This window comes from Papio anubis, chromosome 5 (genome assembly GCF_008728515.1).
Source record: "Papio anubis isolate 15944 chromosome 5, Panubis1.0, whole genome shotgun sequence".
In the NCBI taxonomy this organism is placed as follows: Eukaryota; Metazoa; Chordata; class Mammalia; order Primates; family Cercopithecidae; genus Papio; species Papio anubis.
The window spans coordinates 146384153-146403335 of NC_044980.1; the positions used below are offsets into that span (position 1 = coordinate 146384153).

Here is a 19183-nt window from a genome sequence, read left to right on the forward strand (position 1 = left end):
TTCTAGTTTTGAAAGTTTTGGTTTCTCACAGTGAAGTAGGGTAAGTCTAACCTATTATACAGAGCAGGAAGACAGAGGCCCAGCTAGGCAGGTGACTCACCAAGTTATGGAGATGGTCAGTGAAAGAGCAAAGGCTCTCATTCCCAGCCCTGGCCTCTAATAATTCTAGCTCCCTGCCTTTAGTATGGAGCTGGGAAAATGTAGCTTTCCTGGATAGAGGCCCAGCTTCACCTGAGAGAGTTCCAAATTGAAGGTAGGGAGGATTGCCTTGCCCTCAAGTTCCTCTCTTGCGAATTACATGCAAATGAAGCATTGGGATTAAGTCAGACTTTGAACTTTTTCCCCCAGCTCTCCAGTTATTCCAGAAATGACAGTTGCTGGCTATTAAGCAGCAAACTCTTTCTTTGGTATTGTCATTAAGTAGGCGGGGATGTGAGGACTATGGTTCACGGTAGACTGAAAAAAAAAAAAACATAAAAATATCAATTAAAAGAGAACAGGGAAGAAGGAGTCTTAGATGTGTGGAACTTCTGTGGGAAGGCTTTGGGCTTCACTAGATGATCCTGAACTTGGGATGGCTTCGCTGGGTTCTTCAGTTTAGGGATGTTAGAAAAGGAGGCAGCCATCCTGAACACTTGGTTTGATGCCATGACTCCAGACACCTTGGACCATACACAGTTTTGGATTCTCCTGACCCTGACAATTCTTCCCAGAGTCCAAAATCCAATGTGCATAGAGATGCCAGGTTATAAGACAGACATTATTTATGCATTCATTTACTAATGAGGGTCTGCTCCATGCTGAGCACTGGAGATACAATGCTATACCAAAGAATTAAAAGATTCCTTTGCTTTCATGGAGCTTATGGTCTAGGGGAACAAAGACAATAGAAGAGGCAAACAGATGCCATAGTTCTGCTGCTATGAGAACTACACAAGGCTCTGAGTCTTACACTTGAATACTAAAAATGTAATGGTTAGGATGAGGTCTGAAGGATGAATAGGGGCTGATACATTGATCAGGGGAAAGAGCAGCATGTGATAAGGATGGGAGCCTTTTGAATATGAGGGGCCAGACAAACAGCTGTATGACCAGAGTACAGCAAGTATGTTGCTGGGTGACACTGGAGAGTGAACCAGGGGCCAGACCACACAAGGCCTCAAGGCTCATCAAAGAGTTTGAATTTATTCCAAGTGTTAAAAGAAAAGCTTTGGTGGGTTTTAAGCAGAAAAGCAACATGGTACAATTAATATGTTTCAAAAGATCACTCTGGCTACCTTGTACAGGTAGCCTTGTACAGGTAGCCTTGTACAGGTGGGCAGTGGGGGCATAGAGGACGGGATGGAGGCAAGAAGTCCAGTTCAGTCTCAAGTGACATCAACAAGATGGCAGAGCCAGGCACAGTGGCAGACGCCTGTACTCCTAGCTACTTCGAAGGCTGAGGCAGGAGGATTGCTTGAGCACAGGAGTTCTGGGCTGTAGTGTGTTATGCCAATCAGGTGTCCACACTAAGTTTGGAATCAATATAGTGACGTCCCAGGAGCAGGGGACCACAAGGTTGCCTAAGGAGGGGTGAACTGGCCCAGACTAGAGTTGGAGCAGGTCAAAACTCCAATGCTGATCAGTTATGGGATCGTGCCTGTACATAGCAACTGCACTCCAGCCTGGGCAACATAGTGAGACACTGTCTCTAAAAAATAATACATAAAACAAGATGGCAGAATAGGAGATAACCTGCTCATATCCCCCTAACAACAATAAGAATTCTGCAACCATCCGCAGGAAAAAAAAGTCTCTCTGCAGGAGCGTTGAGTTTCAGGTAGGAGGTTATAAAACCCTGGTAGAGCCCAATACCTAAGAAGGCTGTTTTAAGAGTGTAGAATAGCACCCAGGTAGCAAACTTAATCATGCTCTTAAGTTCAAACCTGTAAACAACTTTGTTCATGAAAGGGCTAGGCTTCAGCCCTATTTGGCTTTGAGCCTGCAACCAACACCATCTGCCAATCGGTCCAGGAGAAATCATGCACCTTTGTGCCTCTGTAGAAAGTTTTGATTGCCTGCCGACACTAATCTTGCCAGTAGATCTGAAAGTTATCCGGCAGTTTGACTCCAGCCCCCTACAACTGTAGGCCCAGCTTATTACAGCTTGCACAAGGGAAGCTCACTCATACCTCACAGACCGGAAATTGCCTGTCCATAGGAACCTCTGTGATAGCCAACAAGGCTCCACCCCACAGCAGATCCAGAGGGGGCCCAGTCTCAGTTTTCACCCCTCTTGCTACAGTTGGGAAACTCCCCCACCCATGCAGGAAATTGGTTGGGAAGTACACACATCTGGGCTACTAGGGTGAGCTCACCAGCATCTATGCCACTGTGGATCCTGCGGGGGCCCAGTCTTGGCTTTAGTTCCACTTAAACTGCAGTAAGAGAACTGCCCTGCCCATGCAGGAAACTGCTGTGAGCACACATGTCTGGAACACTGTGGGCAGGCTTGCCAACCTCTGTTCCACAGCTCCTCTTACTATAGTCAGGAAATTGTACCACTTATTCAGGGATCTGTCAGAAAACACAAAGCCATATGGACCAATGAGACAGGCTTCTGAACTCAGGTTCCTACCCATCTTTCCTACACAGCTCTGGTAGCCCCTTTGACTCTTCTCTAGGTCCGACTAAGCTGGAGTACCATCCCAACCTCTAAGTCCTCACAAGACTTACAGAGAACCCTAGATTAGGGTACCCTCTAGTGTTGAAATGGCTGCAGCAGTCACAGACTCTGACAACAGATTAGATTGCATAGATTTCTGGACAGGCCAACTGAAGGATGAGCACAAACAAGGCCAGACTGCAAAGATTAGAATAAATATCTAACTCTTCATTGTATGAGATTGACATACATCCACAAGCATTAAGAACAATCTTGGAAGTATGACCTCACCTAATGGACAAAACATGACACCAATGAGGGACCCTAAAGAGATGAAAATATGTGATCTGTTGGACAAGTAATTCAAAATAGCTGTGTGATTTAGAACTTAAAATATAATAATTAAAAAATTTTTAAAAATTAAAAAAAGAGACAAAATAGCTATGTTAAGGAAGCTCAGTGAATTTTAAGAAAACACAGAGAAACAATTCAACAATTTAACAGAGAGACTGAAATAATAAAAAAATTCTGGAACTGAAAAATACAAATGAATGAAAAAAATTTTAAATGCAATAGAAAGTATAAACAGCACAAGTTAATCAAGCAGAAGAAGGAATCAATGAGCTTGAAAACAGGCTCCTTGAAAACACAGCCAAAGGAGGAAAAAAAGAAGAATGAAAAAGAACAAAGAAAGCTTACAGAATCTATGGAATAGCATCAAAAGAGCAAATATTTTGGTCATTGAAGTTCAACAGGGAGAAGAAAAACACAAAAGGGTAGATGGCTTATGTAAAGAAATAACAGAGACCTATCCAAACCTAAAGAAAAATATAATTATCCAGGTAGAGGAAGGTCAAAAGTCACCAACAGAATTCAACCCAAATAAGACTATCTCAGACATGTTATAATCAAACTTTCAGAGGTCAAAGACAAAGAGAATTCTAAAAGCAGCAAGAGAAAAGAAGCAAATAACATGGAAGAGAATTCCAACACACCTGGCAACAGACTTCTCAGCAAAAACTTTGCAGACCAGGAGGAAGTACTCTTGGTGACACATTAGGAGTACTGAATGAAAAGATGAAAACTTGCTAACCAATAAGCCTGTACCCAGAAAAGCTATTTGTCAGAATTGAAGGAGACATAAAGACTTTCCTGGACAAATGAAAGACCCAGAAATTCATCACCATCAGACAGTCTTACTAGAAATGTTAAAGAGAGTTTTTCAAATGGGAAGTAAAAGACACTGTGTAACAATAAAACATATAAAGTTATAAAACTCACTGGTAAAAGCAAATATACAGACATTCACAATATTCTGATATTATAATCATGGTGTGTAAACCACTTACATTATTAGTACAAAAACTAAAAGACAAAACTATGAAAAATAACAATAACTACAATAATATGTTAAGAGATAGAGCTATTGAATGTTTATTGTAAGCCTCATGGTAGCCACAAAGCAAAGATTTCTAATAGTTAAACAGAAAATAAAAGCATACTACTAGAGAAAATCTCTTAATCACAAAGAAAAACAGTAAGAAAACACAGAATAAAGAATCTGTTTTTTGAAAACTAGAAAACATGTAACAAAATGGCAGTGGTAAGCCCTGCCTGAATTACCTGAAACGTAATTGCTTAAATCATCCAATTAAAAGACATAGAATGGCTGAATGAATAAAAATAAATAAGACCCAATTATATGCCACTCACAAGACAGTCACTTCACTGTCAGACTAAGAGAATACATAGTCTGAAAGAAAAAGGAGGGAACAAGATATTCCACATAAATTAAAACAAAAAAATGGGGCAGGAGTAGTCACATTTATATTAGAAAAAAATACATTTTCAGGAAAAAAATTGTAACAAAAAAGACAAAGAAAGCGATTTGTCTTTTGGTAAAGGAATAAAACACAGCAAGAGAATGTAATAATTATAAATATATATTCAACTAGCATCAGAGTACTTAAATATGTAAAGCAAATATTAATAGATGTAAACAGAACTATACTCTGCAATAAAATAATAGGAGAAACTTCAACACTTTCCACAATAGACAGATCATTCAGACAGAAGATAATCAAAGAAACACCAGACTAGATGTTTCTAGATGCACTCTAGACCAAATGGACCTAACATACATTTACAGAACTTTCCATTCAAGAGTTGTAGGATATACATTCTTTGCAACAGAACATAGATCAGTCTACAGCATATATCACATACAAAACAAGTATATCACATACATATATCACAATACAAAACAAGTATTAACAAATTTTTAAAAATCAATGTTATATTAAGTATCTTTTATAACCACAGTGCAATAAAACTAGCAATCAATACCAAGAGGAACTTTGGAAACCATACATAATTACAGAAATTAAACAACATGCTCCTGAACAACCAATCAATCAATGAGGAAATTTTTAAAAATTTTTTAAATTTCGTGAGACAAATGAAAATGAAAACATGACATATGAAAACCTATGAGATACAGCAAGAGGAAAGTTTATAGAAATAAACACCTATGTCAAAAAAATAGAAAGATATTAAAACCTAGCACTGAACTTCAAAGACTAAAAAAGCAGAACAAACTAAATCTCAAATTTACAGAAGGAAATAAATCATAAAGACCAGAACATAAATGAATAAAATAGAGGCTAAAAACAACACAAAAGCTCAAAAAGAGTTGCTTTTTGGAAAGACAAAGCTGACAAACCTTTAGCAAGACTAAGAAAAAAAGAAATGACTCAAATAAATAAAATTATAAATGGAAAAGGAGACATTAAAATTGATACCACAGAAATATAAAGGATCATAAGAGACTATTATGATAACTATACACAACAAATTGTAAAACCTAGAAAAAAATAAGTTCTTAGACACGTGCAACCTATCAAAATTAAATTATGAAGATATAGAAAATCTGAAAAGACCAATGACAAGCAATGAGATTGAATCAGTAATAAAAAGTCTCCCATCATTAAAAACCAAGGACTGATGGCTTCACTGCAAAATTCTACCAAATATTTAAAGAAGAACTAATTTAATTCTTCTCAAACTATTCCAAAAAAATTGAAAGGGAGGAAACTGTTCCAAACTCATTCTTTGAAGCCAGAATTACCCTAATCCCAAAACCAGACACAACAAAAAAGAAAACTACAGGCTAATATCCCTGATAAACATAGATGCAATAATCCTCCACAAAATAGTAGCAAACCAAATTCAACAGCACATTAAAAAGATCATGCACCATGATCAAGTAGGATTCAGCCCAGGGATGCAAGAATGGTTCATTACATTCAAATCAATAAACATGATACATCCCATTAATAGAATCAAGAATGCAAATTATATGATCATTTCAATATATACAGAAAAAGCATTTAATAAAATTCAGCACCCATTTATGATATAAACCCTCAACAAATTAAGTATAGAAAGAAAATGCCTCAACACAGTAAAGGCCATATATGACAAACTCACAGCTAACATCATATTGAATAGGGAAAAGTTGAAAGCTTTTCCCCTAAGATATGGAACTAGATGAGGATGCCCACTGTCCCCACTTCTATTCAACATTGTACTGGAAGTCCTAGCCTGAGAAATCAGGCAAGAGAAAGAAGTGAAGAGCATTCAAATTGAAAAAGAAGAAGTTAAATTTTCCCTGTTTGCAGATGACATGATCTTCTATATAGAAAAACCTAGAAACTCTGCCAAAAAGCTAATAGAAATTCAACAAAGTTGCAGGGCATAAAATCAAACTACAAAATTAATAGCATTTTTATAGTCTAACAGAAAACTACATGAAAAAGAAATCAAGAAAGCAATTCCATTTACAATTGCTGCACAAAACACATCTAAGAGTAAATTTAACCTAGGAGATAAAATATCTCTATGGTAAAAACTATAAAACATTGATGAAAGAAATTTAAGAGGACACAAGCAAATGGAAAGATATCCATTATTCATAATTGAAAGAATTAATATTGTTAAAATATCCATACTACCTAAAGAATCTACAGATTCAATGCAATTCCTATCATAATATCAATAACATTCTTCACAGAAATAGAAAAATAATCCTAAAATTTGTATGAAACAACAAAAGACCCTGAAGAGCCAAAGCAATCTTGAACAAAAAGAACAAAGCTAGAAGCATCACACTACCTGACTTCAAAATAGACTACAAAGCTATAGTAACCAAAACAGCATGGTACTGGCATTAAAACAGACACAACACACAGACTAATAGACCAAAATAGACAACCCAGAAATTAATCTACACATTTACAGCCAACTGATTTTCAACAAAGGTGTCAAAAATATGCTCTGGGAAAAGGATAATCTCTTCAATAAATGGTGCTGGGAAAATTGGATATCTACATGCAGAATTAAACTAGATCTCTATCTCTCACCATATACCAAAATCACCTCAAAATGAATTAAAGACACAAATATAAGATTCAAAACTATGAAAGTGCTAGATAAAAACATAGGTAAAACGTTTCATGGTAGTGGTCTGGGCAAAGATTTTTTAAATAGAACCTCAAAATCCCAGACAACAAAAGCAAAAATAGACAAATGGATTGCATCAAACTAAAAAGCATAGCATAGCATAGTAAAAGAAGCAATCAACAGGGTGAAGAAACAAGCTACAGAATAGGGTAAAAATATTTGCAAACTATGTGTCTCACAAGAGGTTAATATTAAAAATATATAAGGACCCAACAAAAATGCAAATAAGTCAATTAAAAATGGGCAAAAAACCTACATAGACTTTTCTCAAAAAATAAGTATACAGATGACCAACAGGTATATGAAAAAGTGTTCCACATCACTAACCATCAGGGAAATACAAATCAAAACCATAGTGAGATATCACCTCACCCTTGTTAGAAAGGCTACTATGAAGAAGACAAAAAATAACAAATGCTAGCAAGGGTGTGAGGAAGGGGAACCCTTATATGCTGTTAGTGGGAACATAAATAGTGCAGCCATTATGGACAACATTATGGAAGTTCTTCAAAAATTTAAAAATAAAACTACCATATGATCCAACAATCTCACCATTGAGTAAATATACAAAGGAAATTAAATGAGTACATCAAAGAGATATCTGGCACTCTCTTGTTTATTGCAGCACTATTCACAGTAACCGAAATATGGAATCAACATATGTGCCCATCGACAGATGAATCGATTTTTTAGAAAGTGGTATGTACTCAACGAAATAGTATTCAGCCATAAAAAAGAATGAAATCCTGTCATTTGCAACAACATTAATGGAGCTAGAATACATTATGTTAAGTGAAATAAGCCAGGCACATAAAGACAAGTGCCACATGATCTCACTTATATGTGGAATGTAAAAAAAAAAAAGATCTCATAGCAGTACAGAGTAAAACAGTGGTTCCAGAGACTGGGGAAGTGAGAGGGAGGGGTGATGGGAGGAGATTTTTTTTGTTTGTTTTGTTTTGTTTGAGACGGAGTCTCGCTCTGTCGCCCAGGCTGGAGTGCAGTGGCCGGATCTCAGCTCACTGCAAGCTCCGCCTCCCGGGTTCACGCCATTCTCCTGCCTCAGCCTCCCGAGTAGCTGGGACTACAGGCGCCTGCCACCTCGCCCAGCTAGTTTTTTGTATTTTTTTCTAGTAGAGACGGGGTTTCACCGTGTTAGCCAGGATGGTCTCGATCTCCTGACCTCGTGATCCGCCCGTCTCGGCCTCCCAAAGTGCTGGGATTACAGGCTTGAGCCACCATGCCCGGCCGGGAGGAGATTTGTGAACAGGTGCAAAGGCACAGTTAGATAGAAGGAATAAGTTCTTGTGTTCTATTGCACAGTAGGGTGACTATATTTAACAATAATGTATATTTCAAAATAGCTCAAAGATAATATTTTGAATGTACTCACCACAAAGAAATGATAAATGTTTGAGGTGATCTGCATGCTAATTACTCTGAATTGATCATTATATAATGTATACATATAGCAAAACATCACCCTGCACCCCATAAATATGTACAATTTTTGTGTGTCAGTTGAAAACAAAATAAAATTTAAAAAATAAAAGTACAGTTTAGAGGCCATTGTGTTCATCCAGATTTGGGAAAGCTGCTGCAGCTTCAAATGACCTCAACACTTGTGTCTGCCACCTACTAAGATGAAAAGAGCACTGGGATAGTTCTATGTGAAGATCGGTATGATTTTTCAAACCTGTTGTGCACTGATTCTGGGGCATTGGGGAAGTGATTTTGCCTCTTTGTATCTATCTTGCTTGACTGCTTAATGGAACTCGTATATCCTGGGCTACCTACCTATGATTTTAAATCACACAATCTCATAAATGGAAAAGCGTAAGAGGAAGCAACTGGTCCCTATCCCTGTGGGAACCTTGACTCCTTCTCTTTCCTCCTTAGAGTTGCATCCCCAGCACTTGCGGTGCTGGGGAACCAAGAGTCACCACCAAGTATATCTCTGTAAATGGTTCACTACTTGAACACCTTCAGAAATGGAGAAATGCTCTCAGTCTCAGGATAGCCATCTCAATGTTGTACACCCTATCCATCAAAAATACCTTCCACATATTTAAGTAGTAGTTGTTGTCCTGAAACTTCTATGAAGTTCTCCTAAATCAGGTCATATAGTACAAGCCTCATGCCAACTCTTCAGTGAACATGTCTCTTCAAGTCTCTTCGTCTGGTTAAATGTTCCCTGTTCCTGCAACTGTTCCTCATGCGACACAGCTTTGCTCCACTCTCCTGGTCTCATTCATTTCAACAAGTTTTCCTGTCTCTTATTTTCCCCTCCGTGTGAAACACCTAGGAGTATTCTTTTCCACATAGCAAGCAATGACATATATTTGTTGGATTTCTTGGAGTGAACACTGTCTGCCTAAGGTGAAAAGGGATCTCCAAGAAATCAAGGTAGAGTGAAGTGTCAAGGGACGTGGGAATAACATATATAAAGTCAACACAGATAAGCAGTGTGGAACAACAGAGCAAGCCAACAGGCCTGTGTACTGCTCTCCTGAGGCACAGTCGACTCTTGGCTTTCCTTGTAAAACTCATGGGTTGCATTGGTGATTTCTCTGATTGTTAAATATAGGGTTTCAATCAAACACTGTCACCTATTGAAGACTCTGAGCTTGAGGCTGTGAGAGCACTTGTCAGAAAGGGCTTAAAGATACAGGAGCTCCAGAATAACACTTCCTCGATAAATTGAACAAGATGGAAACAGAAATGAAATGCAAATAACTTTATCACTATAGGATTCATTATGATTTGATGCCCTAACTGCTTACCACATAAAATCACCACAAGTCACATGCAAATCAACTTATAATATCTTGGGAAGCCCTGGACTTGGAAGTATCCTATCAGATCAGAGAGAGAACAGTGGAACTCTTGGCTGGTGATGTTTCTCTTCATTGTTTGGGGGATAAGAGAGGAGAATAGCACTCTGAGAAGTTCAAAGATACATTTCTCACCTCATAATTGATTGTCATATTTGCCTTTTTTTATCTTTTTATTTCAGCCAAATTATCTTACTTGGGTGAGTGGGGGAAAGAATTGTGTCTGCACCCCATGGTGACATTCCCCATAATGGCTGGAGTATGACTGTTCTGATTCTATTTCCAATGTATTCTTCCTTCCTTTCCTTCTAGTCCACTATTTTGGTGGCCTTTGCCAGCCAGGAGAGCAATAATAAGGCAGTCTGAAAACATGTCTGAGTCAATCAAATGTTTGCATCATGTGTATAAATGTATTTGCATTCATATGTGTATGCACAAACCATTTGGTGTGTATGTAATTGCTTATGCATATTTGTGATTTTTGTGGGCAAGTGTTGGCATATCTGTGTCTTTGTCATCATGTGTCTTGCTGTTATATATGTGTAAAAGTGAGTGTGAATACGTGCATGTGGGCTTTATCACCCCTGAAGGACAGCAACCCCACAGGTCCATGTCCTTAATAAGGAACAAAATATGGAGTCTCTCTAACATTTGAATTCTCATCTTGCTGACAGACGAAAAGGGTGCAATAGGGCCTGACAGCTCTGCCGCCAAGCCCCAGACTAGTGCTCAGTCCCTCCCCAGAGCCTTCCACAGTTGATGTCCATGCTGCTGATGCCTCTTCCCTTTGGCCTACAGGTCCCTGTCTGGTCGCATCGTTGGCGGAGTCTGGTGGTTCTTCACCTTGATCATCATCTCCTCATACACAGCCAACCTGGCCGCCTTCCTGACCGTGGAGAGGATGGTGTCTCCCATTGAGAGTGCAGAGGACCTAGCGAAGCAGACAGAAATTGCCTACGGGACGCTGGAAGCAGGATCTACTAAGGAGTTCTTCAGGGTAGGGACATCCTTTGTCCCAAGGCATTTTCTCAAAAGGGAACCACAACTGTCATTAAAATGTCCTTCTCATTATATAGCCTGAGATAACAGGCAGCCAGAGCAAGTGCTTAACTGACTGTAAGTCAGGGAAACTCAGGACATTTCTAAGCTTTCTACCACCCCCCTGAGAAATCTACATTTCTACATTTGTAGAAGCTTCAAAGCTCCTGCATTGATTTAGATCCCTTGTCTGTATCAGTCTGTGCTAATTCTCTGAGGGCTGCAAAAAAACATCAAATACAATTTCCTCTCTGTTCTCACAGAAACCTTATAGTCTAGTTAGTAATCAATTAGGAACAGCTTATGGACAACAGCTGGACCTGATGATCTTTGTGTCCCCTTCTATCTCGTAGAAGGAGCTCAGTGAATGTTTGTTGACTTGATGAATCAGAGGATAGTATATGGGAAAAAAAAAATAACTGGAAAAAGTGATCTATTAAATAGTTCCAGGAGAGAGAGAAAATGTGAAGTGGGAGTGGAGGTGGTGAGATGTGTTTTGGCAGGAGACAGTGAGCGGAGGCAAAGGAGCAGAGAGCTTAGGAGCACAACCTTCAAGGTCAGCAGATGGAGGCCCGGAACCTGGCTCCATCCCTTACTTGTTCTGTGCACTTAGCCTCTGTGACACCGTTTCCATTCATGCATATAATGAGGAGAATAATGTCTATATTAGAGCCTAACAAGACTAAAAGAGATAGGGAATCTAAAGTAAGAGGCAAAACAAGGAACAATCAATGGAGGTTCCCTATACCATTAGGACTTTAGGAAATGCAAACATCTGGGAGTCATTCTGAAGAATCGGTAGAGACTGAAGCCATGCAGGGTAGACGTGTAAACATTTCTAGATATCACAAAACCAGGCCAGACCTGAGGAGGCTAAGTACATCCTGGATAAAAGGAACAACTTGAACAGATGCCCAGAAGCAGGAAAACCTGTGGTTTCCCTGGACTTTAGGGATGTTTGTCCCAGGAGTTGAAGAAACAGTACATGGAACTACCATATATGGATCAAATAAGAATAATAAGAAACGTTTGCTACTGTCTACATATGAACCAAGTCCTGTGCTAAGCACACCCTACACGAATTATCTCATTTAATCCTCTCATTAAAGATGAGTTAGAGATTGTCTCTATTTTATAGATTAGAGTTAGGATATGTCCCCATTTTATAGATCAGAAAATTAAAAGTAATCTCCTAAGATCACACAGCTAATAGTAGCAGAAGGAGCAGAGAGAGCAGGCTGCCATATTGCCTCAACAAAAGAGAAGGGATCCTGTACAGCCGTACCTAGTTATCTCACTACAACTTCATGGAGCAAACTCCAGGCCCGAATAAACCACTGTGGGAGGTGCTGCAGGTTCTTGACCATGGGCTTTGTATTCTGTATGATAGTCAGGAAAGGGAACAAAACCTTAACCGTCACTGATCCTAACCCCAAGGCTAAAATCATCAATTTTCAATGTATCAGAGCAAGAAGGTGCCTTAGAGGTCACCTAGTCAGAGCCTGTCGTTTTAGAGAGAGGCATTACTTGCTTAAGCTCACCCAGCCAGTAAATAAAAAAGCCACTTACAAACTCATTACACTTCCCTGACATTTTTAGCCTGCAACAAAAGTGTGAAGAAAGTGCCTGTTTCTACTTGTCCATAAAGCCTGTCCTATGTCCCAACCCCTGCTGATGCAGTTAGGAAACCATCTAATTCACTTAACAATGCTCTCAGCCTTATAGTATAGACAACGTGCACCAGTCCTCAAAGTACTTTTGCATCTATGGTTTCATTTATGTTTCACCTGCGACCTCAGGCAGAAGAGGTACTTGTGGCAGCCACTTTGTGGGTAAGAAATTAAAACTTGGGAAATTCTTTTGATGCAGGTGTCAGGGATGGGTACCAAATCTGAGTTTTCTTGTTCCAACCGAAGTATTCTTGTCACTGAACCACATGGTCTTAATATGGTGGTGTCATTAAACTGATAAACATTTTTAAAAAGATCCCTCAGGATGACAGCTGGGCTTGTGGATACATCTAGTCTAACTGTACCATTTTATAGTTGGGAAAACTGAGGCCCAGAGAAGAAAATGGTCATGCTTACCTAGTAAGAGGCACGGCTGGGATTTAAAATTTCAAAAGTCTTTGTTAATCACTATGTCAATTGACATATTACTGCCTCTTGTCCACAGCACAAAGTTAAGAACCTGGAACCAGGGCAGTGCATATTCTACAAGTTCTGTGCCCAGGCCTACTACATTGGTGGCAAATTGGTTGTAGCCCATGTACTTACTTTGACAGGTCAGTAGTGGTTGCCTAGAGTTTCTGAGGTTACATCTGGGCTTGATATGAACGGATTCTTTGATTGATATCGATGTCTCTCATGTATAGAGGAAGGGAAACTGGTACCAAGCAAGCCAAGTATGAAGCATTCCTACCCTAAAGTAAAACCTGAAAAAAAGCATAATTATTAGTAGTCATTGCACTACTTATAGAATGCCTTCTTGTGCCAGGCACTGGGTTATGCATTTTACCTGTGTTCTCATATAATCTCCATGGCAACACTGTGAAGTGCACAGTATTATTACCATTTTCAGAAGAGGAACACTGAGGCTCAGAAAGGCTATGCTACTTGCCCAATGTCTTTCATCTAATAAGATATAAAACCTAAAATGAGGGAGGCGGCTGGTTGCAGTGGAAAGGCACAATGTGTGCAATCAGGAGACCAAGGACTCCTGGCTCTGCCACTAACAAACTGCATGACATTGGACAGTTTATTGCCACATCATGGGCCTCAGTTTCCTTACTTGTAAAAGGAGAGTGCTGCCAAGATATGTCCCATGCATAATAAGCCTTTCTATCTCTGTGACTCTGACCTTGGATAATTATCCCACCAAGAGTTTGGTGGTTGGGGAGATAAGGTCACCTACCACCCCCACAAGGCAGAAGGAGGGAATACTGAGACAAGAATTCTTCTATTCCAGTCTCTGAAAAAGCTGGCTTCTTGTCCCCGTGACAGCCCAGAGCTTCTTGGCAGCTCCAGCCCAGAGATGCTTAATCCTCCATTGACAGTTTAATTAAGATGTATGAAGGGCCATGGGAGCTGCAGATGATCGGAGAGATCCAAGAACAAATGCCCTGAGTACGCTTCCAATCTTCCCTGCCATTCATGCTACCTTCACATTACTGGAGATTAGATTTTCCTGATAGTTCATCCCGAGTGTCTATGTGCACAGCCTTAACATTTGGGGCACTGGGGTGAGGCTGGGAGGACATATTAATTTTCTGCAACTGTTGCCCAGAAGGCTCCTCAGCCCTGCCTGTCAACAGCCCAGTTCCCTGCTGTGTCCATCCTGTCAGGTCAAATTGCATCTTGCAATTGCCCTGCTGTGTGTTTTGTTGATTTGTGCCTGGAAGATTATCTGCAAATCTGGTCACAGCTGAATTTATACATTTTCCTGCTTCCTGTGAGAGAATATTAAATACATTGGCAGACCTTATTATTAGTTCTGGGTAATCCCTCCCCTAACCTTGGAATCCTCCCTCTCTTTTCTCCCTTCTTTCTTCTTCTTTCTCACATTGACATTGTTGCTTGAATGATGTATCTTCAGGTAAAGAATAGGATACTTCAAGCTAGCCAGGGACTTAAAGATTACAATGCCCAAACTCCCCCTATGGAATGGATGGGGAAACTAAGGCCCAAAGAGAAGGGATTCTCTGTAAACAAAACCATGAGTGAGAAGTAGAACTAAGACTGATATCCAGGGCTCCTCACAGCCAGTCCAGTGTCCTTTCCAAATTGTAAACCAGACTGTAAAACGAGTAATATAGTTTATCTAATTATAGGCTATTAAAACTGAAGTTTTAATAGCAACTATTTCCATGACTTTTCCCTGGAGACCTGTGATTTTCCTGGGCCCCGAATATCTTTATTGATCAGCTGGCTCAAATGACAATTGTAGATCAGTATCTTAACAACACTTGCCGTGCACTAATATCAAGGAAATAAACCTGATACTTGTATACAGAAAAAAGTGATATGCTGCATGTATAATGATAATTTTATATTAAATAAATATGAAATCTATGTATTAACCACTGAATTATACAGAATATGTGACTCTAGCAACAGCTGTTTTTAAAAAGTAGTCCCTTACATGTATTTAACACTTGTCCATTTAGGAAACTTTGTAATAGCCAAACTTTAGTATCCCTAAAATACATCTACCCTTTGGGAAAAGGTCACCATTTAGAAATAGTATGCTAAATGAGAAGTCTGATCGTGGTCCTGGATCATGGGCCCTGACTAGGGGCCTACCACGTGCAAGGTACTCAATTAGACTCTGTGAAGGACCCACAGGAAGGAAGACATTCTCTCAAGTAGCTTCCACATGCTTGAGACTACATACAAGAAGAGACGACTTGCAATCCTAGCAGTCTAGCCTGGCCATCCAGTGAGTGCCCCACACAGTGTGTCCCATAGGAGTATCAATCCCCACAATACTGCTTCTCAAAGTGAGGGTCACACAGGCCACACAGATCAGAATCACCTGGTGGGGACAATTCCTGAAAAAGATGTATCTAGGTTCCACTTCAGACTTGCTGACTCAGAATCTCTAGATTTAGAGCTAGGGAATCTGCATTTTAACGATCAATGTACATGATAATGGTGCCTACTAGAGTCTAAAAACCATTGCCTTTGGGACTGAGGTGGACTCCAAATATATAGGATTTATTCTGTTCTATGAAACAAGGATTTGATTAGACAGAACCAGCATCTCAAGTGGAATAAATAGTCCAAGCAAAGTCCCAAAGGGGAGAAGGCCCAAGGTGAGTTTAGGGGGAAATAAGGAAGGCAGTTGGGCCATATTTGGAAAATTTTTAAATGTAAGCAGATGACAATATTTGGTCCCAAGTTATCAGCTTTATTAGACAACAATATATTTGATTGGTGCAAAAGTAATTGAGGTTTTTTACCACTAAAAGTAATGGCAAAAAACCTCAATTACTTTTGCATCAACCTAATACATTCTGAGGACAGGTCTTGCAATATAGGATGACTAGAACTTGGCTACCCATGATCCAGAAATTCTGCAGTGTTTTCTTCCAATAATGAAATCAGATTCCACTGATATTCAGCTTTCTATTTCTTCTGGTTAGTATAAATATGGCCTTATTGAACAATAGATACGTCCTTTAATGTATTTAAAAGTCAGGCAGGGCCCCAGTTTCTTAATTCTCCCCTTGTTTAGGAGGAATATAATTACTCAGAAGTAATTAAAAGATTCTGAGCTATTCTGTTCATTCTGAATTTGCAAGATATTTGTACTTTGGAACCTACTGGTACTAATTAGAGCCTCTTATTTTGCAATCACTCATAATTTGTTTCTTCCTGAGCTAATCTCGCTCATGAATGTGTGATCAAGCTACACTCAGCTCTTCATTAATGCGTGCACCGACCCCAATTCCAAGCTCACTTAATTCCAGCTTTGTTTCTTTCCCTGCCAGAGGTCTAAAATTGCCGTGTTTGAGAAGATGTGGACATACATGAAGTCAGCAGAGCCATCAGTTTTTGTGCGGACCACAGAGGAAGGGATGATTCGAGTGAGGAAATCCAAAGGCAAATATGCCTACCTCCTGGAGTCCACCATGAATGAGTACATTGAGCAGCGGAAACCCTGTGACACCATGAAGGTGGGAGGTAACTTGGATTCCAAAGGCTATGGCATTGCGACACCCAAGGGGTCTGCCCTGAGGTAAGTAGCCAAGATTTGCTTCCTTGGTACTCCCTCTCCCCTCCCTATCTCAGGAATGAAGCTTCTGTGTCTGCTACAAGGCTCCAATGCCACAATGCAAGCTGTCGAGGGGGCTCTTCTTCAACACCTATGGGCCTGAAAGATTCCAGCCACCCAAGATCTTCAGCCCTGAGGTTGGAAATTGACCTGGGGGCCTCAGCTTGCTGTGACTGTCACTGCCCATGTGTTCTTCCCCTACACCTCACCTTCCTCCTCCAAGTGTGTGAAACATCAATGAACCTTGTGCTTTTGTCGTGTGATCTGTAACACCCCATCCTTTACCAGACACCCCTACATCCAACAACGCCATGAACAGAGTTCTCCAGCAACCTGAATTCTTTGACAGAAGGTGGTTTATAATGTTTGTCTCAAAAGAAACATAAACACGTTGTCCAAATGAAAAATCAAATCTTTCGAGTCCTGAGACTCTGGCTGTGGAAATCGAAATAGTATCTAATGAATAGCACCAAATTAATTGTAGCACCTATTTTTACCTAGAGACTGATTTATTTAGCAAGATGTAAACAGTTTGATAAAGAAGCACATTCAACTTTACTTTCACGTAAAGAAATCCTGATATGCATTTTCAACAGTTGAAGAAGAGTCCTGTAGACATGGAGTCAGAATACCTAGATTTAATTCTGACTGTCTTACAAAAGGTAAAACATAGCATCTCCAAGCCCTCAGTTTCCTTATCTGTAGAGGCAGAATAATTGTTCCAGCCCTTCCTAGGTCTGAGGTGGTTTGAGTTCAAGTGGTATAATTTATGTTGAAGGTCACTGAAAACAGTACACTGTGAAGTCACTTATGAGACATTATGTCAATTATAGAAGAATTCAATCATTTGGGGGAAGTGTTGCATTTCAGGAAGGGTAAGAAGGATTAATAAAGTTTGAAAAATGATAGAGAGGGATTCCTAACCCATCTGGATATGATACCCTGGTCCACCTCTGCTTCCACTTTATTCATTTATCTTAATAATACTAAGCCCCAACATTGTTCTGGGGACTGGGCTAGTAGCTGGAGCTACAATTTTGAACAAAAAGACATAGTGCCTGTCCCCATGCAACTACATTCTTGCAGGAGAGACGGACATTAAAGAAATGATTAATGTTTAATGACAATTCTAATAGATACTAGGACAGTCTATAAACGGGGACCTAGAGGACATCTACTTCCTGCAATGTAGCAGAACGAAATTCTCACTATGAAACAACCAGATATGCTGGATAAGATATAACAAATAGCCTTTTAAATGCAAGTTAAGAAATCCGAAGGACCAAAAAGAAAAAAACAAATCAAAACCAGAACTAAAAGCATAAGCTTATTATTCTGGGACCACCCTAAGCAGAGCAAAGGTATAAATCACGTGACAATCTACATGCGCAACAATTGACAGTACAACTAAAGACATAAAAGTAATTGAAAACATTTTAAGAGAAAAATACACTATCATCAAAGACCAGATATATTCAAAAAAGTCTGAATTAGAACCTATAGAAATAAAAAATTCATTCATTTATATAAAATCTCAGTGGAGGGGTTGAACAGCAAATTAGATAAAGTTAAAGAAAGAATTATCCACTCGGGGGTGGGGGGGAATCAAAGAAAATTCCCCGGAATAACACACAGAAGATGAAAAGAAAATGTAACAAAGAGTTTAAGAGACATGAAAAAGAAAAAAAAATTGAATCTGCTGTGAGTTCCAGACAGAGACAAAAGAGAATGAAGTGGAGGCAATGTTTTAAAGAAATTTTCTGGAATTTATGGAAAGCGTAAATCCTCGGATTTGAAAATCAGTCTTAAGCATAATAAATAGATAAAAATCAGCAGCTGATTCAATTGAAAGTGCAGAACCATAAAGACAAAGAGATCTCAAAGACATCCAGATTTAATAAGGTTCAATTTGGTCTGCAGGATGAGTGGGGCATGGCTGGGAAGACAGGTCCAAGGATGTTTTTTTCAAGCTGAAGTTTGACAGATTAATAGGAGTCAACTAAGTGAAGGGAGGAGAAGGGAAGAAAAGAGTAGCTGAGGCAGAAGAAACAGCATGTGCAAAGATTCTAAGGCAAGAAATCATTGCACGGTCGATTAACCAAAAGCCACTAAGTGTTCTTGGAACACAGGTAGTAATACAGAGGAGAAATGTTTAAGCTGAGATTGGAGGATGAAGTGGGGAAGAATTTTACAAAGAACTTTTGTCCTTATTCGAAGAGCAATGAAAATACTTTGAAGAACTTTAAGTAATTATCTGAAAATTGAGAGAATAAAGATACCTGGAGAAGTGTAGACATAATTGAATATGAACTAATGAAGATAAATGGTCTGGTATTTATCAGTCATGTGTTTTTGCCTGGTAGAATCTAAA

The 19183-nt window shown here is 39.3% G+C and overlaps 1 protein-coding gene and 1 long non-coding RNA gene across 4 annotated transcripts in view; one reads left to right on the forward strand and one right to left on the reverse strand.

Moving 5' to 3' along the window:
• The window catches only part of GRIA1 (glutamate ionotropic receptor AMPA type subunit 1), a 321543-nt gene that overhangs the window by 261023 nt on the left and 41337 nt on the right, over nucleotides 1–19183 (forward strand). For all 3 annotated transcript variants that reach the window (XM_031666559.1, XM_021939888.2, XM_031666558.1), the window contains exons 12-13: nucleotides 10798–10996; nucleotides 16529–16776. In XM_031666559.1, coding sequence (XP_031522419.1) covers nucleotides 10798–10996; nucleotides 16529–16776 — 447 coding nt within the window. The remainder of the gene's footprint in view (nucleotides 1–10797; nucleotides 10997–16528; nucleotides 16777–19183) is intronic.
• Nucleotides 1–19183, reverse strand: part of LOC110743551 — a 34383-nt gene that overhangs the window by 9873 nt on the left and 5327 nt on the right. Inside the window, exon 2 of the long non-coding RNA XR_002522821.2 lies at nucleotides 13314–13471. This is a non-coding gene — a long non-coding RNA (uncharacterized LOC110743551). The remainder of the gene's footprint in view (nucleotides 1–13313; nucleotides 13472–19183) is intronic.